At 41.4% G+C, this 19691-nt stretch overlaps 2 protein-coding genes across 2 annotated transcripts in view; one reads left to right on the top strand and one right to left on the bottom strand.

The window, feature by feature from the left end:
* The window catches only part of LOC103360454 (potassium voltage-gated channel subfamily G member 2-like), a 7294-nt gene extending 6000 nt beyond the window's left edge, over positions 1-1294 (top strand). Inside the window, exon 2 of the mRNA XM_008286205.1 lies at positions 416-1294. Coding sequence (XP_008284427.1) covers positions 416-1294 — 879 coding nt within the window. The remainder of the gene's footprint in view (positions 1-415) is intronic.
* Positions 1295-8485: 7191 nt separating this feature from the next.
* LOC103360450 (TGF-beta receptor type-2) overlaps positions 8486-19691 on the bottom strand; it is a 35709-nt gene continuing 24503 nt past the window's right edge. The window contains exons 8-10 of the mRNA XM_008286201.1: positions 19304-19445; positions 10705-10832; positions 8486-9775 (exon numbers count right to left, since the gene is read on the bottom strand). Coding sequence (XP_008284423.1) covers positions 9515-9775; positions 10705-10832; positions 19304-19445 — 531 coding nt within the window. The 3' untranslated portion in view covers positions 8486-9514. The remainder of the gene's footprint in view (positions 9776-10704; positions 10833-19303; positions 19446-19691) is intronic.

Raw genomic sequence — 19691 nt, 5'->3', positions numbered from 1 at the left:
AAAAGCATCACAGGACACTCTTATGTTTGGAAGGCAGAGAGACAGTTTTCTCCTGAGGTCAGTAATTACTGAGAGCAAAATGCATTGACACAACTTGCCTCTTCTCTTTTTAAATTTTTTTAATTACTAAACACTTTTTATGTATAGTTTAAGCATAGCAAGACACAGTTCTGGTGAACTGCTCTCTTCTCTGTCTGTCTGCAGAGTTTTGGATGAGCTGAGAAGGCAAATGGAAGATTTATTGTCATAATTGAATCAGCTTAAAATAAAGGCAAACTTCTTGTGATGTTTGAGTTGAGGTAGTTTTACGTGCAGTCAGAGGGACTGACTGTTAATAATATAGTAATCTAGCTATATAAGCAAACCTCAGCTCTGTTAAACTTATTTTGTGTCCTTTTTTTTTTTGTCTTCACAGGGTGAATGCTTGCAAACATGCCGCACCATGTTTGTGGTGGAATCTGTTTGTGTGATTTGGTTCACCTTAGAGTTTTTAGTGCGATTTTTCCATGCACACAGCAAGCTGGAGTTTGCCCGTGGCCCTCTCAACATCATTGATGTGGCTGCCATCTTGCCGTACTATGTCTCACTGTTCCTGGAGCTCAGGGATGAGTCAGTGCATGATATTGTTGCTGGTGCAGGGAAGAGCACCTTGGATAAACTGGGTCTAATCCTACGTGTGCTGAGGGCCCTGCGTGTCCTGTATGTGATGAGGCTGGCCCGTCACTCTATGGGTCTGCAGACTTTGGGACTGACCATCCAGCGGAGCTTCACGGACTTTGGCCTGCTGCTGCTCTTTGTGTGCGTCGCCGTGGCTCTCTTCTCTCCCCTCATCCACCTTGCCGAGAGTGAGCTGGCACCGAATGCTGCCAAGTTACCCCACCTCTGCTTCAGCAGCATCCCAGCGTCGTACTGGTGGTCCATCATATCGGTGACCACTGTGGGGTATGGCGACATGGTGCCGCGCAGCATCCCCGGCCAACTGATGGCGTTAATCATCATCTTGTCAGGGATCCTCATCCTGTCTTTTCCTTCCACATCTATCTTCCACACCTTTAACCGTACCTACACTGAGCTCAGGGAGGAGCGCAAGAGGCTGCATAAGGAGGAGATGGGGGCCGAGCTCGTCACTGAGGGTGAAGAAAGCCTGAAAGAAAGAGACACATGGCCCGATAACTATTCAGAGACTGACTTTTTACCTGGTCTAGAGGATCCTTACTATCTCTTCATGAAAGACATTAAAGTGCTGGCTAAGAGCACAATTCATCAACCTCTTATTTCTCCTGTAACTTGTTGAGAATATGGAAATACTATGCTCTATATAGCCAAAAGTATGTGGACACTTCCAAAGTCTCACTTTGAATCTGATTCTGAATGGAAGCAAATTCACTAGATTCCTACGTCTGATGAAAAGAGTGGGCACTGGAGGTTGTGGATACAAACAAGCTCTTCATATTTAATTTTGCAATTTGAGTGTTTAAGTAGATGACCTGATTGACTGCATTCTACTTTGTGCAGGTGTAGCCATAGTGACACAGACTGAAAAAAGATCTGCAGAACACATGACTGTGGTGAAAAAAAAGTGTCAGTATTTGAAAAAATCAGTTCTTGGAAGTGCATACTCTTATTAGTTCAAATAATTTGAGTTTGTTGTTGTGCAATATTTGATCAAATTCGCCACAGCTATATTCAAGACACTTTTTTATGCTTCCATCACGACAGATCATCAAAGATATATGAAAATATATAAATGCATGCATACATTACTACAAATTGAGAAGCACAAAACAGAGAAAGTTGTCAATCCATCAAATAAATGTATGATTTTTTCATCCATGACACCACGAGTCTCAGTTGTGAAGCCCAGAAGTAATACCTGGAATGTGGGAGTCCCAACCCCCGATTTGGTTTAGACAGTAATAAGTACAGCGATTTTAGTAAGAAATGAATTGCAGAAATTGCAAAAGTGACTAATTCTTCTGGGTGCCATGCTGCAAAGGCATTGTGGTTTAAGTGATTGTTGAGACGTTAAACAGTCACACATGACTGCACTGAGTCCATGTCCACATACTTTTGACAATGTAGCATTTATGTCATGTAGCATTTATGTCATGTAGCATTAGCAGCAACTGAATTGTATATATATGTGAACCTCCAATGTGTACAGTGATATGTTTACATTTTTATGGCTAATCAATCTGTGTTCAGGTAGTATCCAGAACTGACAACACTGCAAGACCATTAGATTATAATCCCTATACAGACAATATCACGAACTCTGTGTCAAACTGCTGTGGACTGAATACTGATACTGGATATTTGCTGTAGAAAATCTTTAAACAAAGGAGTACTGAGTTCAAAGCTTTTGGGGAAAAAGCAGCAGTAATAAATGTATTATGTGAAAATACTGGCAATGGGCTTCTTTAATAGTATTTAGCGACTAAACACGGAGGCAGCTTTTATCATTGAAAATCAATGTGTGTCATGAATAAGGACATTAGTCACATTCTGGCTCTTGGCTATGGTTTCTCCACCAGAGGGCAGATATGTTCTTTCTCTCACCATGCTGGTCAAAAAGAAAGAAGAAAACAGAGCATTTGTTCCACCACAGACTGCAGTAAAGTAATACTGTGTGTAATTATTTCAGTGATTACACCCTGAAGGGAGACTCTAATTTAGATGTGCCCGCATTAGTTTATGATGTTAACACTGGGTGGAAAAATGAAGATGTAATCCTATATCCACCGTTTGTTCCAGGCAGGTGCATCACACCTGGAAATGATCTGCAAAAGCACTGATTGTGGGAAGCTGACTGATCCGGTCTGGTGATTCCAGCACAGCGAGCAGGCAGAGTGAGGCCTCTGGAACAGACACAAAACACTGCACTGCTACTGAGGCCTATAAAAAAAAATGGAAAAGAGGCCAGGAGTTAATTCTAGACACAGGATGTTTGCCTCTGATGAGTAATCAGTGATGCCAGGAATATACCAACAAAGACTACTATGAGCTTTAGCATGGAAAGAACAGGAGAGAGCTAAAGTGAAGGAGGGGAACGAGAAAGGAAGGACAGGCATCCAGTGGCAAATTACATATTTTTCTGATTTTTGAGGTGAAAAAGGTGAATGCAGCCTCTGCAGCAAACATTTAAAAAATGTTACTGCATTTTGCCTTTTAGATCAGAAACTTAAAGTGTCATTTATCTTTTTAGACCTGAGCTGACTGGTTAGGGCTTCTAATTGTCAACTGACCACGGTCCAGAGCTGCTAAATTCTCAGTCTCATCCAACCTTGTGGAAAAACGTCACAACTATTCTCGAAGCAACGGACTGAGGATCCAAGAAAAGCTAACCGATGCTTAAAAAGCAGGCAATGGCTATAAAACGATAATAAAGTGCTTCCAGCTTGTAGTTTCCACTGTCCAAAATGCCATAAGAAACAGTTTAGTAGAACAGTGGAAGACCTGGAAGACAAAGAAAACCTTTATATCAAACTGTGCGTCTGTTGAGCAGAAAAGCAAAGCAACATGGTGAGCTGCAGGATGAATTTATTAACACAGGAGTGGAGTTCATTTATGATGCTCAAACAGGCTCTATGTTTAAGATGAGAAAGAAAGCTTATCAGCCGTCTAATGACAGAAGCCAAAGTCTGCAAAGCAACATGTGAATAAGTCAGGAAGCAAGTGCCGTGGACATGTGAAGTTCAAACGGAGCTCTTTGGCCACAGATACTGGTGGCAAATTTGGAGAAAAAAGCAGAACTATTTGCCAACTGTTAAGCATGGAAGGGGACATGTTCTGGTTTGACTTTGTGTGGCCGCCAGTGGCAAAGGAATAACTGCACGGATAGCGCAGACTGCACGGCAGATTCTGGATACACATGTCCTGCAGTCAGCCAAGAGAGTGAAACAAGGACAGTGATCCAAAACAGATCAAGAAACTCAAGCTGAAGCTTTTGCAGCAGCCCTTGCAGGCCCCTGACAAGAACATCAGTGAAAATCTCTGGTCAGATCTTAAAGATGCTGCTACCCACAGGACAGCCCAAGTTTTCTACTGTCTGCTTGCTGCAGGGGTTGTATTTACTTGTTTTGCCTCAAAGTCTACAAGAATGTCATTTGCCCAGAGGTGCCCAAATGTTGGCAAACTGTATGTGTGTAGGTACTTGTGTTACTTACATTGTGGGGACATAAACCTATTTATACAGTGATATTGTGGGGACCTGCCTTCTTTCTGAGGGCAAATAGAAAGTCCCCATAACAAAAATAATTCAGTTTTAGCACAAGTTCTAAAGTTAGGCTTTGGTCAGGTTTGTTTTAGAGGAAATAGGGTTAGGGTTAGGGGGAAAATAAATGTAGCTCAATGAAATGTCCATTGAAGTGATGGCAACACAACTGTGTGTATGTGTGTGAGCACATGTGATGTGGTGCCTTCTGGTCCCTGGTTCATAGGCCCGGCAGGCCTGTCATTACATTTCTCTTGTACCAAGTCTGGTTTAGAGAGGAATGTCTGCACCACACTCACTCACACACACACACTGTCTGACTCACAGCTCATCCCACTACAAACACTACAAGTTCCATTCAGCTCCAAAAAAAACAAAGCAAAAAACAAGAACTCAATTAAAAGGGCTAATCCATTCAACTGACCCTCAGTGCCACGCTTTGAAGGTAACTGTTGACTGGTATGTTTGAGAGTTTTGTCAGCGTAAAGGAGGGCCTGTAAGAGAGCATCATTCATCCAGCTGTGCTCCAGATCAAACTATGTTATTGAAAATAACCACAAAAAGGATCAGAAAAAGGAATAATCTCAGACTAATAAAAAAAAAAATAGTGTGATCGGGGCCAGGCTAATTCTAAGCAATGTTTCTGGAATAGAAATGGATCAAATGACTAGGTGGAATGTGAAGTGGGAGAGAACGATCACACAGCTCTTGAGTTTGAATCAACTCTGGAGAGCTTTGTAGCATCTTTGTAGTTGTTTGTTTACTCTCATTTCTTTCATAGCTGTTTTCAGTGATAAGGCACTAAAAAGCTACAAAACACTACCTACTCAACAGCAGATAGCAGACACACAAAATCAGTGGCTAACTGATGAGCACAGTGGAGCATTTAGCGAATAAGAGGTCAGATATTTCCCTCAGGAGTTGATGGAGACCCGGAGCTATAAGCTAAAAAAAAAGAGTCAATATTGGACTTACATCATCATGTCAACACAGATGATGGATGATGCTGCTCCATATCTGTGACTGTTTGCTGATGAGCTCACTGTAACAGTTTAAATGTGTGCAAATGTTGTTTCTGTTGCTCTCAAAATATATGTCTTGACATTTGAGAAACAAACATTACCTAAAAAAGATATGTGATTGTAACAGGCAGGTCTTCCAAAGCTGCACAACTTGAATATTTAACTATTAGGCCTTTGCATTGAAAAAAACTTCATAATAAAATTATTTGATGAAAAATGCTTAACAGGCAGTAACATTTAATGTTTAGACTTGAGTGCAGCTTGCCAGTGAACCCTGGACACCCTGCACAGCTGCCCACCTGCAGGGTTTTTTTCAGTTCTGGACGATTAGAGTTGCTCAGGCTGAAAATGGGCAGAGCTGTGTCAGAAATAATGTGAGGTCACACAAGTTGGGAATTGCTCTGCCCTAGCTCACAGGGGTAGCAACAGGCCTGTCAACCCAGCCCAGTGTGTACAGTCCTCAGAAGAGGTCTGATGAGGGGAAATAAATGAAATCCCTTGCGAAGGGCAAGAGCCTGAGGGCATGAGCCCAACATGATTCCTGTAAGGATTTTAACCTTACCTCCTGTAATTTGTGAACTTGCACTGTGCGGCTTTGTAATGCACTTTGGTGAAAAGGATGAGTGAGGATGATATTAGTTGTACTTTAAGGATTTACAGTTAATCCAAATACTCTAAGCTATGAAAACAACCACAGTCGATCTGGAAATGGCATCATAATCCCAACGATGTGTAATGAAGACAAATCATTTCTCAATCTGCGTAATCAATCCACTGTAGTAAAAATTACCACAACTGTTGACGTTTTCATTTGACAGCCGTGATCTGTTACTTCTGCAGCCGGATTGTAGTACTTGTTCTTTACCCTGACCTCATCCTCCACAGTATTTAAAATAAAAAAAAGTCTGACTTTTTTGCAGTAGGCGACTCTGGCATCATTTTTATTATGTGGACAACAGACTGGGGTGGTGCACTTCCTGTGGCATTCCTACAGAGGCCAAAGAGGAGGGGGAGAAAAAAATAGATGAGTGGGATAAAGAGAAAGGCAGTAGAAGCATTTAGCTTAAAGGCAGGGAGGAGAGGCTGACACAAACTGAAATAAAGAGGGAGAAATAAAATGAGCTGAAAAATGTGCACACTGTTACAAAATGAATGCAGGGTAGAAGGAGAGGAAACTGGACATGCAGGAGAAGTAAAGACAAAACCGAAGGCTTTGGTAAAAGTGGGGAGTACAAAAATGAATTCAAAGACTCAATACAACCTACTGCAATGTGTTGGAGCAATGTTTAAAAGTAACTGTCGTGATCACAGCAGGGATAAAGTGGGATATAGATCATGTATGGATGTGTGAAATCTTGTGCATCTCCAGGAGCTGTAACTGTAATATAACACTTGTAACCAGACATGCATGATGATGCATGGAACATGACTGCATGCAAAATCCATTCTGACTTATGAATGTAAGTTGTTTCAGCTAACTTATTGTTAATTTTCAGCTGTGATTTCTTATACCAATATTTGTTAGATAGATTTGTACAACCTAAACTGTTTACTCTTGAGAGTCTACATCTGAGGGGAACTGTAGCGTCAGGTGTTCTTTAACTATATAGTTTTAGCTTCATGTTAGTCATATCAACTTTGTTTCCTGCAGTATACAGTTGTTAACAAGGAAAAACGCTCTAAAACTCCTTTACCTTACCCCCGTAAAACATTGCGGTGCAATTATTGTCTAGTGAGATATTTCCCCAGGAGTCCGAGGAGGCCAAATCAGAGCTACAAGGGAAGTAAAATAAAAGATGACTTTCCATGAACATCTTTTCATCTGGGCAAAATGTGCTGTTGCCTTACATCATAGGCTCCAGCCCCCCTACCACCCAGTAGAGGATAAAACGGTATATATATATTATGGCTAGATTAACCTCTGTATATCCTGCATGTGTAGAAAGCTGTAATCTAGTTAACTGTAGCGAATGTGGTTACCATAACAACTTTGTCAGGTACAGCAAGCTCTGTTGCTTTGCTGTCTCCAAGCAGCCAAAAAACAAAACAAACAAACAAACAAACAAAAAAAACCATCAATGCCACTTTATTTTATAAAGTGCCTTTCACTTACAGATGAGGACAAACTTATGAGTACCATTCCAATTAATAAAGAAAGAACAGTTTTCTCAGTGACAAATTGTTTTTGTTATTTAATCTGTAATGTAATTTAACAAAGGAAAATGGTTTGGCCTAAAGTTGCCCACTGTTTTGCAGCACACCTTTATGAGGCAGTCACTGCAGTCAAACTCTTAATGAGACTTCTTCAACACAGTTCCCTTTGGTGTGACAGGTGCCTGTTTCAGCTCTTTCTTTCTGTTTTGGTTTACTACCCTATAGAAGGAGTCATGAGCTGTAACTGAGACTGACATCTCAATATGTTTCACTTCAGAACGCCTTGATAATCTTCTGATTTCATTGTATCCTGCAGAGTCAAGGCCCCCTGTGCCAGATACAGCACTTGCATAACACAACTGAGCTTGCTCTATGTTTAACAGAGGAGGTGGTGTTCTCTTCCTTAAAATCTTACCACAAAGACTTTGTATAATCTGTCCAGAGTACATTATCCCAGACGCACTAGGGATTGTCGACTTGCATCTTATGGAGCGAGCAGTCATTATTGTACCATGACTGCTGAAGTTGTATGTGTTTTGAAGTTTTCCATGGATCTTTTTCCACTATCCAAACTTACTGTTTAGTCTGGGATCACTACAGTTGTCTACAGTCCCATGGACTGTTACCGTCTTAATAATATCAGCAGCTGTGGCCACAGTAACATCAGTCTGCTTAAAGATGTTCTCCTCTTTCCTTTCTCTCATCCATGCTAAGTGTCCTGTCATACCTTTTCCCATTTAAATAGTCTGGACGACTAATCATAAGATTGAATTAACAAAATGAAGTGAAACTAACTGAAGATAATAGCCTGCATGTAAGATCACTATATTCCCCTTATATAATACTTGTAAGGGTTGGGCAGATACTTTGTCCATGTCATGGAAGATCTATGTAGAATATAGAAAAATTCTGCTCTTTCGCAGCTTCAAATGAGAAGCATTGAGATGTTCACAACAAAATAACTATTAATTTTAATATTTTGCAGGAAGAATAGAGCAGTGTTTCATTGAAATGTAAGGGCCATACTACCGCAGACATATCATAATATAAAATACTTTGTAATTTGCTGTGGATTATAGAATGAGTAACAACAGAATCAGTATACAGAAATATCTTTAATTCATAAAAGATTTACAATATTTTACATATGACACAAACGGTATTGTAAGGCAGGGTAAAAGATCTTTGGCATTTCCCATTGATATAGACAGAAAACATACACTGTTTTAAAAAATACATCTTTATGAAGTCTTTTAATCTCTGCATTCAAAGATAAGCTCTGTATTAAGATTGCTTTCCCTTTTTTTGCTGATTTGTCTCCCATGTACACTTCTTGTCTCTATGTACATTGTGCTTGTTTATTTGGCAAACAAGGTCCAAGTGTAGCTGAGGACAAACAACACAAGCACACACATTCTCTCTTACAGACAGACAGACACGCACACGCATGCACGCACGTACACACACAGGCACACACACGCACGCACGCACGCACGCACGCACACACACATACACACACACACACACACACACACACATAGACATATATTCCTTTAATTTCCTGCTGGTGAGCATAGAGTCCACAGCATCATTAGTGTTAAGGTGACATTTCTGCTGGCATTTTGGCTCAAAGTCAAACACACAAAGGCACTTTTAGGCAAAAGCATGTTAGAATATAAGAACACAAGAAAATGATAAACATCTGTATTGCATAAGTATCACAAGGTAAAGTGCACATCAAATATCTTTGGCTTGATAAGTATTGCCCTGTTAATGTCTCATGATGAGACCTGTTTGCTTAGAGAGAAGCCTGACTGACTCTCTATGCTCAACACATCTTTAGAAGCTTCCAGTTAACTTTGGCTTTTTGGCTCTGTAGCTTTTCAGCTGATTATGTCACATGTTGTTACACTTAAGAAGCGGCAAAGACCAAAAGCATCACCCAGAGTTTAGCTTTCCTGGGCTACAATTAGATATGACACTGTGGCTCACACTCCATCTGGCTCAAAGTCCTGCAAGAGCTCAGCTCCTGAACATCACCGCCGAGTTCTGTCCTCAAATCCCATCAAAGCAGAAGAAGTGCTTTTGTTGAAAGACCTCCACTGAGAGTCCATGAGGCTTCCTTTCACTTCTCATCGCTCACGGAGCAGTCCACAGCTATGATGTTCTGTATTTCGGTGATTTTGACCTCTTCCTCTGGGATTTCCACCTCTATGGGGATCTTCAGCTCCTCTGGGATCTTCTCTGCTGAGGAGCTGCGGCTGGACAATTTGTCCAGTTCGTCTTCCATCTCGAAGATGCGTTCGGCGACGCAGTGGGCGGTGAGACGGGCCTCAGGGTCGTGGTCCCAGCATTCTTTGATGGTGGCACAGATCACCGCCACGCCCTGCAGAGGGAGTAGCAGAGCATGCATTAGAGACTCTACGCTAAAAGTTTACATCATTCCACAATGTACTGGAATCAATCTATATTTTTTCATTAACTGACTGTAAATGTTTAAGTTTTGTTAAACAAATTAGCTGATTTGCCTTCAAGTTTCTGGGCCTCACTTTTAGATCACTTCAGAACTTCTAACATGGGTCATCTATCCAAAATAATTGTCTGGTACAGTGTGACTGAGCAGGTGTTGATTCTTGTTTTCAGAAACTTAAGCTATAGCCCAAAGTTGCAAACTCACTTTTTCAGTTAGTTACAACAATATAATACCACCAATTAAAAATGTTGAAAACATTATTCTCCATTCTAAAGTAAAAAAAAAAAAAAGAAAAAAAGAAAAATCTCTAAATTATTTGAATTAAAATAACATGGTGACACACAACCCAGGATTTGATATTAGACTTGAGAAAATGTATAGCTTGTGTGCAATATGTATATGTGAACAATGTGGACATGTTCATGTGTATACTTTGAATGAGTCACAGGGTACAATCAACACAGTATCAGACTTTGCTTTCAGTTATCAGAATGCAGTCATATTATTGATGCTGTGTTAAATAATGCCACATTATTACTATGTGAAAGTGATGTTCATGTTCGCTGGTCAAAGAATAAAACATGTATTTTACCAGATAAGAACTGGTATACTGCCTGTCTACATGTATATGTTATTCCCTAGCCCTAATGCCTTCAGTTTTATTCTGCAGGGTAAAAAACACACATTAATAGACTGTGATAATAATTTTGATTAAATGAGTTTCTCTTTCTTAAAGAGACTCTTCATAATTCATTAGAAATTATTCATAATCAATAATAATTGATATCTGTGTGTGTCTATGCTTCAGTAAGTGAACAGTAAAGCAGTGCTCTATGTCTGACCTGATGCCGAAGCCAGCTATCTGGGATCTCAGGTCTCCCTCTGTCTCTTAGCACGTTGTCCTTCATGCTTTCCACACAGGGGTGCTCTCGCACTTTAGAGCCGTACGCTGGTTCATAGTCCTTCACCTCTGCAAAACACAAACAACCCACAGATCAGACATAGACAGTAGATCCTCATCTGAGACACAAGTCAAGAAACATCAGTCAAACCCAACTATTTTTTTGTTGTTATGTTTGTTGTCTGTGGCATTATTTGTCTGTCATTTGCAGATTTTAAGGTTAAAAGAACAGTGAAAGATGAAGCCTGTGTGGAACAGGTGGTCTGTTGAGTCAATGTGATTAGAAAGTGTAAAAGCATTCTGAAGTCATCTCACCGCAAAACCACTCAACTGCTATTTCCACCCAAGCTGTCAGCTTTGTACACTGGCACCAATAATGCTGACAGTGGGAAATAAAATGTCTTTTATGATGCCTTCATTGCAGGGAAAATGCCTGCTCTGGCACTTGAACGATGATTGCTTCTAAAAACAACAAATCAGCTTCCGCTACCGAGCAATTAAGTCTCAACCTCAGACCATAGAACACCAAAATCACAATCTGTTTTTTTTTTTGTTTGTTTCATGTTGAAAAACTAGCTGGAGGGGAAAAAAGCATCACGTTGAAACCATGAAAAATGAAAAACAAAGTTCCGGGATTGGGTCCAAACCTCATGAAACTGAACTCACAACAGCTGCAGTCTGTCTCCAGTCCCTAAGAGAAGGCTCTCAGGATCTCACAGTTGCTGTGAAATGAGACACTAGTCCCTGCAAAGTCATCTTTGTTTACCCCTCTGAGCCAGAGAATGATGAGCAAATATCATAAGCACAAGGTCTATGAGTCACCTCTTGTTCTTACATTTAACACCTTTTACACCATTGTATTTACTTGTATACTTTTACAGGTGTGTTACATTTGACAGCAGCATGTTCCCTAACATGAAACTTTTGCAGCACATTACAAGTGTTCTGGTCCTTCCAAACTTCCACAAGGTGTCTTCAAATTGAAGCTCAAACTAGGACTATTCATGGATCTACTTGGTCCTAAAGAACTAAGACCTGACCCAGTACCCAAGTAAGACTGGCCCCAAATTCAACTCAGTCTTATTACGTCAGGTAGAGCCTTGTTTTTCAAGGTTAATGCTGTATATTCAGTGTCAAGGTAAATCTAAATGAAATGGACCCAACCATGTGTGTTATCATCTCCTTTGTGTCTTTAATTAATAACACGTCATCCTGCTGTCAGTGTTTCTGTTTTCACTCTCTATTAGGTTCTGTCAGGGATGACCGAGGCTGGATCAGGTTTGATTATCCCTGGGTTGGCACATCAAGTCTGCTTACAATAGTTTTCCCATTGGTTCATTTTAGAAGAGGTCCAAGATTTTGGATAGCCGAAGACCTCTAGTTTAATCTTGACTGTGGAAAGAAGAACATTCGGACCAGCAAGAAGTGGATGTTTCATGGTCCGGACTCCAAAAGAAGAACAACGCTATGGCTTTATTTCTAAGGCCTAAATGGTGATGCTGAGTATTTGCCTGGGAATGTAGTTTAATCTCAGCCTTTAAGCATTATGACACGTACGCACCTATCATCTCTGTATTTATTACCTCTTGAAAGATTATCCTTTCAAAATAAAGCTGCTGGAATGTCAGTTGAAGACAAGGCTTTCAGCCAACTAATGGGAATAAAGCAAGCTTGTTTAGCGAGCTAACTATAGCTGACAGATATCAGTTCAGCTCACTAGCTAGATTTACGAAGCTGTTTTTGTCTAATTGTGTCTGTAATCAAGGAACCATTGTTTAAAAAAATATTAGTTTCAAATGTAAATGCTGCTGGTACTGTAAACTAAATATGTATGCAGTGACAGAACCTAAAGCTTAACCAGTAATTAAGTAAGCCAGGAGTGAGTGAAACGACAGCTGTAGATGTTCAAATTCCCATTTCCCAATTTTCTGCTAAACTATTTTCTCAAAGTGACGACAGTCTGACCCTTGTCTCCCTTCACATGATAGCATGATGAAATCTAGGAAAAGGTGTGTACATCTAAGTCAGGCCCCCTGTGTGTCGGCTGTTGTATCCTAAAATGTAGGAAGTGGGAAGGTTGGAGTAGAACCCTCAGACAGGAAGTTGGAGGCCTGGGATCAGGACTGTGCGCAGAAAAGCTGACTCTACAGGCCCACACTTCCTGTTTTGACATGTGGAACTTCCCCCGTTTTCAGTATTTTAAAGCAAGGCCTAGCCTGGCCCAACCTATTCCCCTGGAGGTTTTTTTTATGCCAGGGCTGGTATTGTCTTCAGATCTCTGCTGTTTAGATCTCCTGCTGTGGAGCTGGTATAAATACCCCACATTTTCCTGGACTGCATACAGCTGAAATACAGAACAGCAGAGAGCGAGATGCCCTAAAATGAGAAAGTTGAAAACAGAAATAAAAAGAGGTGGAGTGCTTGTTAAACATCAAGACTTCAGAAAAGGTCTCATTTCATGCTCCATTACTGATTTGGCTTTTATATACTTGTCCTCATGTTTCTCTGAATGAGACCTAAAGACTGTCAGTACATTCTATATGAGGTGTGGCCTGCTTTCCTTCTCTGGACATTTGAAAGCTATGAGAAGAATTCCATCGGTGGTTTGAGAACAGATTTCACAAGAGACTGCATGCAACCAGAGCCTCAGTCTCACTTTTCCCTCGCTGTCTGGGGCCCGCAGTTTAAACCCTGGTATATTCAATCTAAGGGGCGGAAAGTGGTTTACGACAGTTTCCTTTTCAGATTATCTGTCTGAAACCTTTGTGGCCTGGAGGTTAGCAGAAACCCCTGTGGCTGGCTACACTGTCTGGGATCTGCTATCTTCAGACATACAAGGCTCCATGTTTGGCGTTCAAGAGACCCAAGGCTCACAAGAGGGATATAACATGAACCTGATCCCACACTGATGCAAAACAAACTACATCACAAGAAGTGAACCTGCATAAACTGTAATGAACCACTCTGTCATCAAAACAAAATCTTCTCTCCATCTAAAGAAAGAATCCGCCCTTTTCTGGAGAAAGTTATAGGCTGAATTCCTGTGGCAGGTTTGTGGCTAGCGCATTAGAGCGCTGTGAAAGTTAAATGTCAGTACTGCTAATGGTGTTTTGATGGGGGCTTTGGAAAGCTGAATTTAAGAACGGTGGTGGATACTTTGCTGCAAGCAGGTGAATTTAGTTACATTCATATGCGGGCCATTGCAAGTTCATTGTTGCTTTTGTACACAATCTTGAAACTTGGATGACAGACAGATATATCTGCATGTTTACATGTCTGTTCTCATTTGCTTGGCTTCCTATGATGCATAGTGTTTGGATTTACTGTGTTTTTTTAAGCTCTCTGTCTGTTTAGACTCACTTGACGTATCATGTAGTGATATTACATGTAGGCTTCCTCACTGTTACTTTAATGGGTTATTTAACATCCGACGAAAACACGCCGCATAAGCACCTAAATAACTTTTGCACGATGATATTCAGTTCCCAATTTATTAGTTACACTTCTCTAAAAATAGTTGTGTTTCTATCTGAATGTAGGACAACGGAATTTAGAGAAAGTCCAATAAAACCTGTTCATAAAGGCAATGAGGTAATAAAAATAGACAACCTCTAAGTACATGTATAATGTACATCTTAGTACAATTCATCATCACCACAGACTACATCCCATAAGCTGACCATACAGTCACATCAACACCTTTCTAAAACTGTTTCAATAAACTCTGAACATTATAACCCTCATAAAGGCTGGATTTATTGCAGGTCTAGTGTGTTAACTTGCATTAGTTTTAGGCTGGGTGGCTCTATAAAATGAGTGTTCAATGATGCTGACTACATGGTGTAAACAAGTGTAAAAATAAGAAATATTAAATAGTCAATGTGTATTGTTGCATGAGTTGTGGAAGAAGGTATCAAGATGGAGATTCTGCTTTCATGTCTGTGGTGCAGAGTTAGGGTCACAAGGTAGTTAGCCTAGCTTAGCATAAAGACTGAAGGCAGGAGGAAAAAGAACCCTCTTAAAAAGCTCAAAAATAGGTCCATGGACATGTCTAAAGCTCACTAGGTAACATGTTGGGTTTAATTTGCAGTCAGTAATGATGCTTTGTGGTTTAAGGAGGCGCTACATGCTGTGTTTCAGCATTATCAGTATCCAGGAACACAAGCCGCCTGGGAAGTATGGCAATTATCTGTCCTGTATCCTCTATCTGTATGGAGATAAACAAAATGGTACAACATGGTCATTTACAAGCAATAGTGGTTGGTGTGGTTTTGAATTATTGATGGAGCCAAGCTAGTTATGTTAGGGTTTTGGATCCATTCCTAATGCTAACATGAGGGTGGTATTGATCTTTTCTCAACAAAAAATTGAGAGAAAGTACTTCCCAAAATGTTAAAATATTGTTTTGAGCCTCTCTGTCCTTCAACTTTCACCCCAGCAGGGTATAACCATCAGCCCCTCACCAGCTGTTGCCACTGGCTGTCTTCCTTCATGGACCACAAGGCTTTTGCTTGGCACAGCACAAACTTTTCGCCCCGCTCCATTTACCCTGCATAACCCTCAGCTCAGACAGAACATGCAGGCCTTGCCGCACCCTGCATGCTAATTCAGGATATGTAAATAAAATGCTCAGAGACACACAGAGAATGTACTATAACTGACCACAACAACAATGCCAGTGCAGGGTAGTATTTCAGCCCACCGTTCTATCCCCTGTTGTTGCGGTGGAGACAGAAGAAATCGACTCACAAATACACACAGATAGAAAAAGAAATAGGGCTGGATGAGGGTGTCTGTCTACTATCTCCATCTCTGTTCCTCTGGCTCTAGCTACCTCTTCCTGAAATAAACACACACACACACACACACACACACGCACACACACACACACACACCAATGCATTCATGTTGGAATGTGACTGTCTCATTCTAAATGTCTCAGACTGTCTAGAAAGGCCCACTAGCCATAAGGACGAGGTGGACCGCAGAGACTCCCTCTGTACTCTCAGGAGAGTAGATTGGAAAGAAATGTCTTTATGAGGTCCAGTTTGAAATTTAAACCCCACAACAGATGTTTTTAGAAAGGCAGTAGACTTGGGTTTTGAGTAGAAAGTTTTAAATTTCAACCAATCTTAATACAGCTTCATACAGGGCTCATGCATCCTCATGTCTACATTAACGGTTTTGATACACAATTACACACACACACACACACACACACACACACACACACACAGCGAGAGAGAGAGAAAACATAGCCCTGTTTTTGTGCAAAACAATATTACAAAGTTTAACCAAACCAAGTGTGACGATATGATTTTTCTATTTGAAGTCAGCCTCCGTCCGTTTTTTCCTGTCATCCAGTTTAGTTTGTCATTTCAATGGACAGCATCTAACGCTGTAGTTGGTGGGAGAAGAGTATTGACTTTGGGGACCTCAGAATTGCCTTTGTGCTATTTGTAGATGATGTGATTCTACTCACTGTATCACAACTTTCAGCACAGACTTGATTGGTCAAGAGCGAAATGGCTGTGTCAAGAGTCAGCACATCACAGTCTCCAAGAGGCATTGTTTGTGCGTTGCTGCTCCAAGAAATGTAAGTATTCTGAGGGTTCTTATCACCTTTAGAGATTGAATGAGGAGGTCAGACATCTGGAAGGAGCTCAGAGTAGAGCTGCTGCTCCTTCTCCTCAAAATTAGCCAGGTGAGGTGGATTTGGCATCTGACCAGGATGTATCCTGGTGGACCTCCATTGAAAATAACTTTATTAGCACATCCCTAAAGTGAGGTAGCGAAGAACGTGTGAATGAACAACTGGATAAATAAGGTCAGGTAAATTTTACTTATCTGCAAAACTTTCAAAAAACAGAAGGGACAGAAGAAAAGTACTGTTGCTCACATGATGTCCAGACGTAGCATGCTAACTTGTGCTCCAGCATGATTTTCTTAGCACTTTGTTGTGTAAGGTACCAATGAGACAATGAAATGTAATCCAAGAAGACCAGTTGGCTTGCAGGTTAATGCATTTAAAAGCTTATCAGATACTAAAATACCTGGTGGCTTACAGAGTGGCAGGATTAATTTCCGGTTTGTCAAGTCAATCTTGAGGTACACAGTAGGAATACAGTGTTCATGTTTAAAACCTTCTACCAAGGATGGGACCTTGTACATATGTGATTAGGCAGAAGAGTCCTCCCAATCAATGTACATGTGTTAAAACATGCCACATTCAGAGAGTGAGTGGTGTTTGAAGAAGAACACACACTTTAATCTGAAGAAGAAATGTCCTCTTCCTATTCATCCACACTCATACGTACAAACACACAGCCAGCTGAAACAGGTACAGTATCTACTCCAGCTCTCTCCCCCTGATTTCCTGCCCAAAGAAGGGCAAAGGCAGAGTTCAGATTGTCTCCCTCACACATCAGACATTCCTCAGATTCCTGCTGCAGACCTGGAGCTGAGGTCGAGGTGCAGTCCGACAGACAAGACCGTCAGCCTCCCTGCTGACAAACAAACCCTCAGCCACTGCATAACAGCAGGCAGTGGGCCGAAACCTACAGTCTGCACTATTTAGGTCATCCACACACAGATGCACAGTAGGTACATGTTCCACATAGACATAGACAGCAGGTATATATGAACTCTTCGGTTCCATTGGAGTGTGACTTGTGATAAATATTATGACTGTTTATGTTGCACAGAGCTCTCTGTATTTCTGTCTAGAACTGAGTCAATGATTATACTTACTTGTGTGTAATATTTGTTATAAACAATTTATTTCAGCGCATCCTTTTTGTCAAACATATTCTGATGGTAAAGTAAAACACAGGCTGATTTAGGTCCATCAAATCTTTGCAATCCAAACTGTTATTGCTGCTGGTCATAACTTCTTAAGTAAATGTAAATCCAGTCTGAATCCAGTCTGAATGGGACAGGCCATGGCTAGCTAGTTAGCAGCAAATGACCCTTCAAATAAAATACTTACATATAGCATCTTAAAATAAATAAAGCAGTGCTGTCCAATCTTTTCTACTCAGTAACTGAGCAAAAGCACATTTAGTTGTGGCACAATGCTTATTAAATGCACTAAGCATTTGGGAGGAGGAGGAGATATACTCTGAGAGTAAACAGAACAAAAACAGGATGCAGAGACTCGTTAGTTGGGACTTTGTCTTGAGCTGAAAGTGACAGGATTTGAATCCAGGCAAACACAATCACAACTATGCTTGTCATCACGAGATTAATCAAGTCTGCAGGGAGCATTGTGATTAAGATCATAGATGGGACTTCTACCCCAAATAATTCAGTAGTCCAACTAGTGTTCCCAGTTCCCAGTACAGTAAATAAAGTTGGTCAGGTATATACAGGTGTCAAAGTGATAAAGTTCTCCACAATACAGCTTCTGTAGGCAACTAGAATGATCTGCAACATCCATCCATCCATTTTCTATACACCGCTTAATCCTCACTAGGGTCACAAGGGGGCTGGAGCCTATTGCAGTCGACTTAGGGCGAAGGCAGGGGACACCCTGGACAGGTCACCAGTCTGTCGCAGGGCCACACTTAGAGACAGAAAAACAAACACACATTCACACCTACGGACAATTTAGAATCACCAGTTAACCTCAACATGTTTTTGAACTGTGTGGGAGGAAGCTGGAGAACCCAGAGAGAACCCACGCTGCACGGGGAGAACATGCAAACTCCGCGCAGAAAGATCCCGGTGACCACAAGCCCTGGTAGGTCTTCAGAGACACAAAGACACACAAGATGGTGTGATGATGGTGAAGCCACAGATGCTTCCCAGAGCTAGCTGCCTGTCTGTCTGCATCCCCTCCAGCTGTATGTCCGTCTTTGATGTTGCCATAGAGCCATGTTTCTGTAAAAGCAAACACACAGCAGTCTGTCCACTCTCTGCGGGTTTCTCCCAGCAAACGTAGCTCATCCAGCTTGTTGTCGAGGGGGTGGACATTGGAGAGTAGGAGGACGGTACTGCTGGTCTGGAGGGGTTAGCCCCTCCAGGACGGTACTGCTGGTCTGGAGGGGTTAGCCCCTAGCATGGATCCCGGCACTCTTCCTCCTCCTTTGTTTACATTTGTACCGTTTGCGCTTCCTTCTTTCTTGGGTAACTGCCAGCGTAGTCTCTGATCGCCACAATTCCAGCGCCGTTCACTGTCCTGACGCCCAGCAAAGTCTCCCGGCCGCAAGTTTTGCGGAATGAACGACTGGGATAGACAAGACACTCAGAACGTTCACTTTCGTTGTCTCCTGAAGGGGCCGCTGCGTCTATGCGAGCTACCATCACCATGGCAACATATGATGACATCATTGCCGGTCTGTTGACTCTCTTGCTGAACTTGTTATGATAACCTCAAATTCAGGGCAAGTGTTGTCACTGTAGAGTCATTTCTGTGGTTGACACTTCACCTCAGTAGATGTGTTTTGTTCTGAGTGTGATGGTGGGCTCATGTAGTTCATGACATCATACTTACTGCAGCTTGAAATAGGTAATCAATGTGTGTGTTTGTGTGCACTGACCTCCAATAGCTTCACATCTCGACGTCATCTCCCACAGCACCAGGGCCATGGAGTAAATGTCAGTCTGTTTGAAGGACTCGATGTTCTCCAGATTCAGTCGGGCCTCTAGCACCTCTGGGGCCATGTAACGTGCAGTACCCACCTGCAGAAGAGAGGCAGCACAAGAGTGAACATACAAGAACACACACATACTATACAAAAAGCATAGCAATACACTTTCTGTAATCAGGTAACTAAAATTACCCACACAATGGGCCCATCACCCGCACAATAAAATTGTATCACTGTCTAACTACACTTGCTCCCATTGTTGGGCCTGTTATTTACAGTGTTGTTGCAACAATCAACCACTGGGCTCACTGACAACAAACCAGACTCACTTTCTGGC

The sequence above is a fragment of the Stegastes partitus genome, unplaced genomic scaffold (genome assembly GCF_000690725.1).
Source record: "Stegastes partitus isolate 25-593 unplaced genomic scaffold, Stegastes_partitus-1.0.2 Scaffold441, whole genome shotgun sequence".
Lineage (NCBI taxonomy): Eukaryota > Metazoa > Chordata > Actinopteri > Pomacentridae > Stegastes > Stegastes partitus.
The sequence above is the reverse complement of the archived record's forward strand: the minus strand, read 5'-3'. Positions and strand labels throughout refer to the sequence as shown.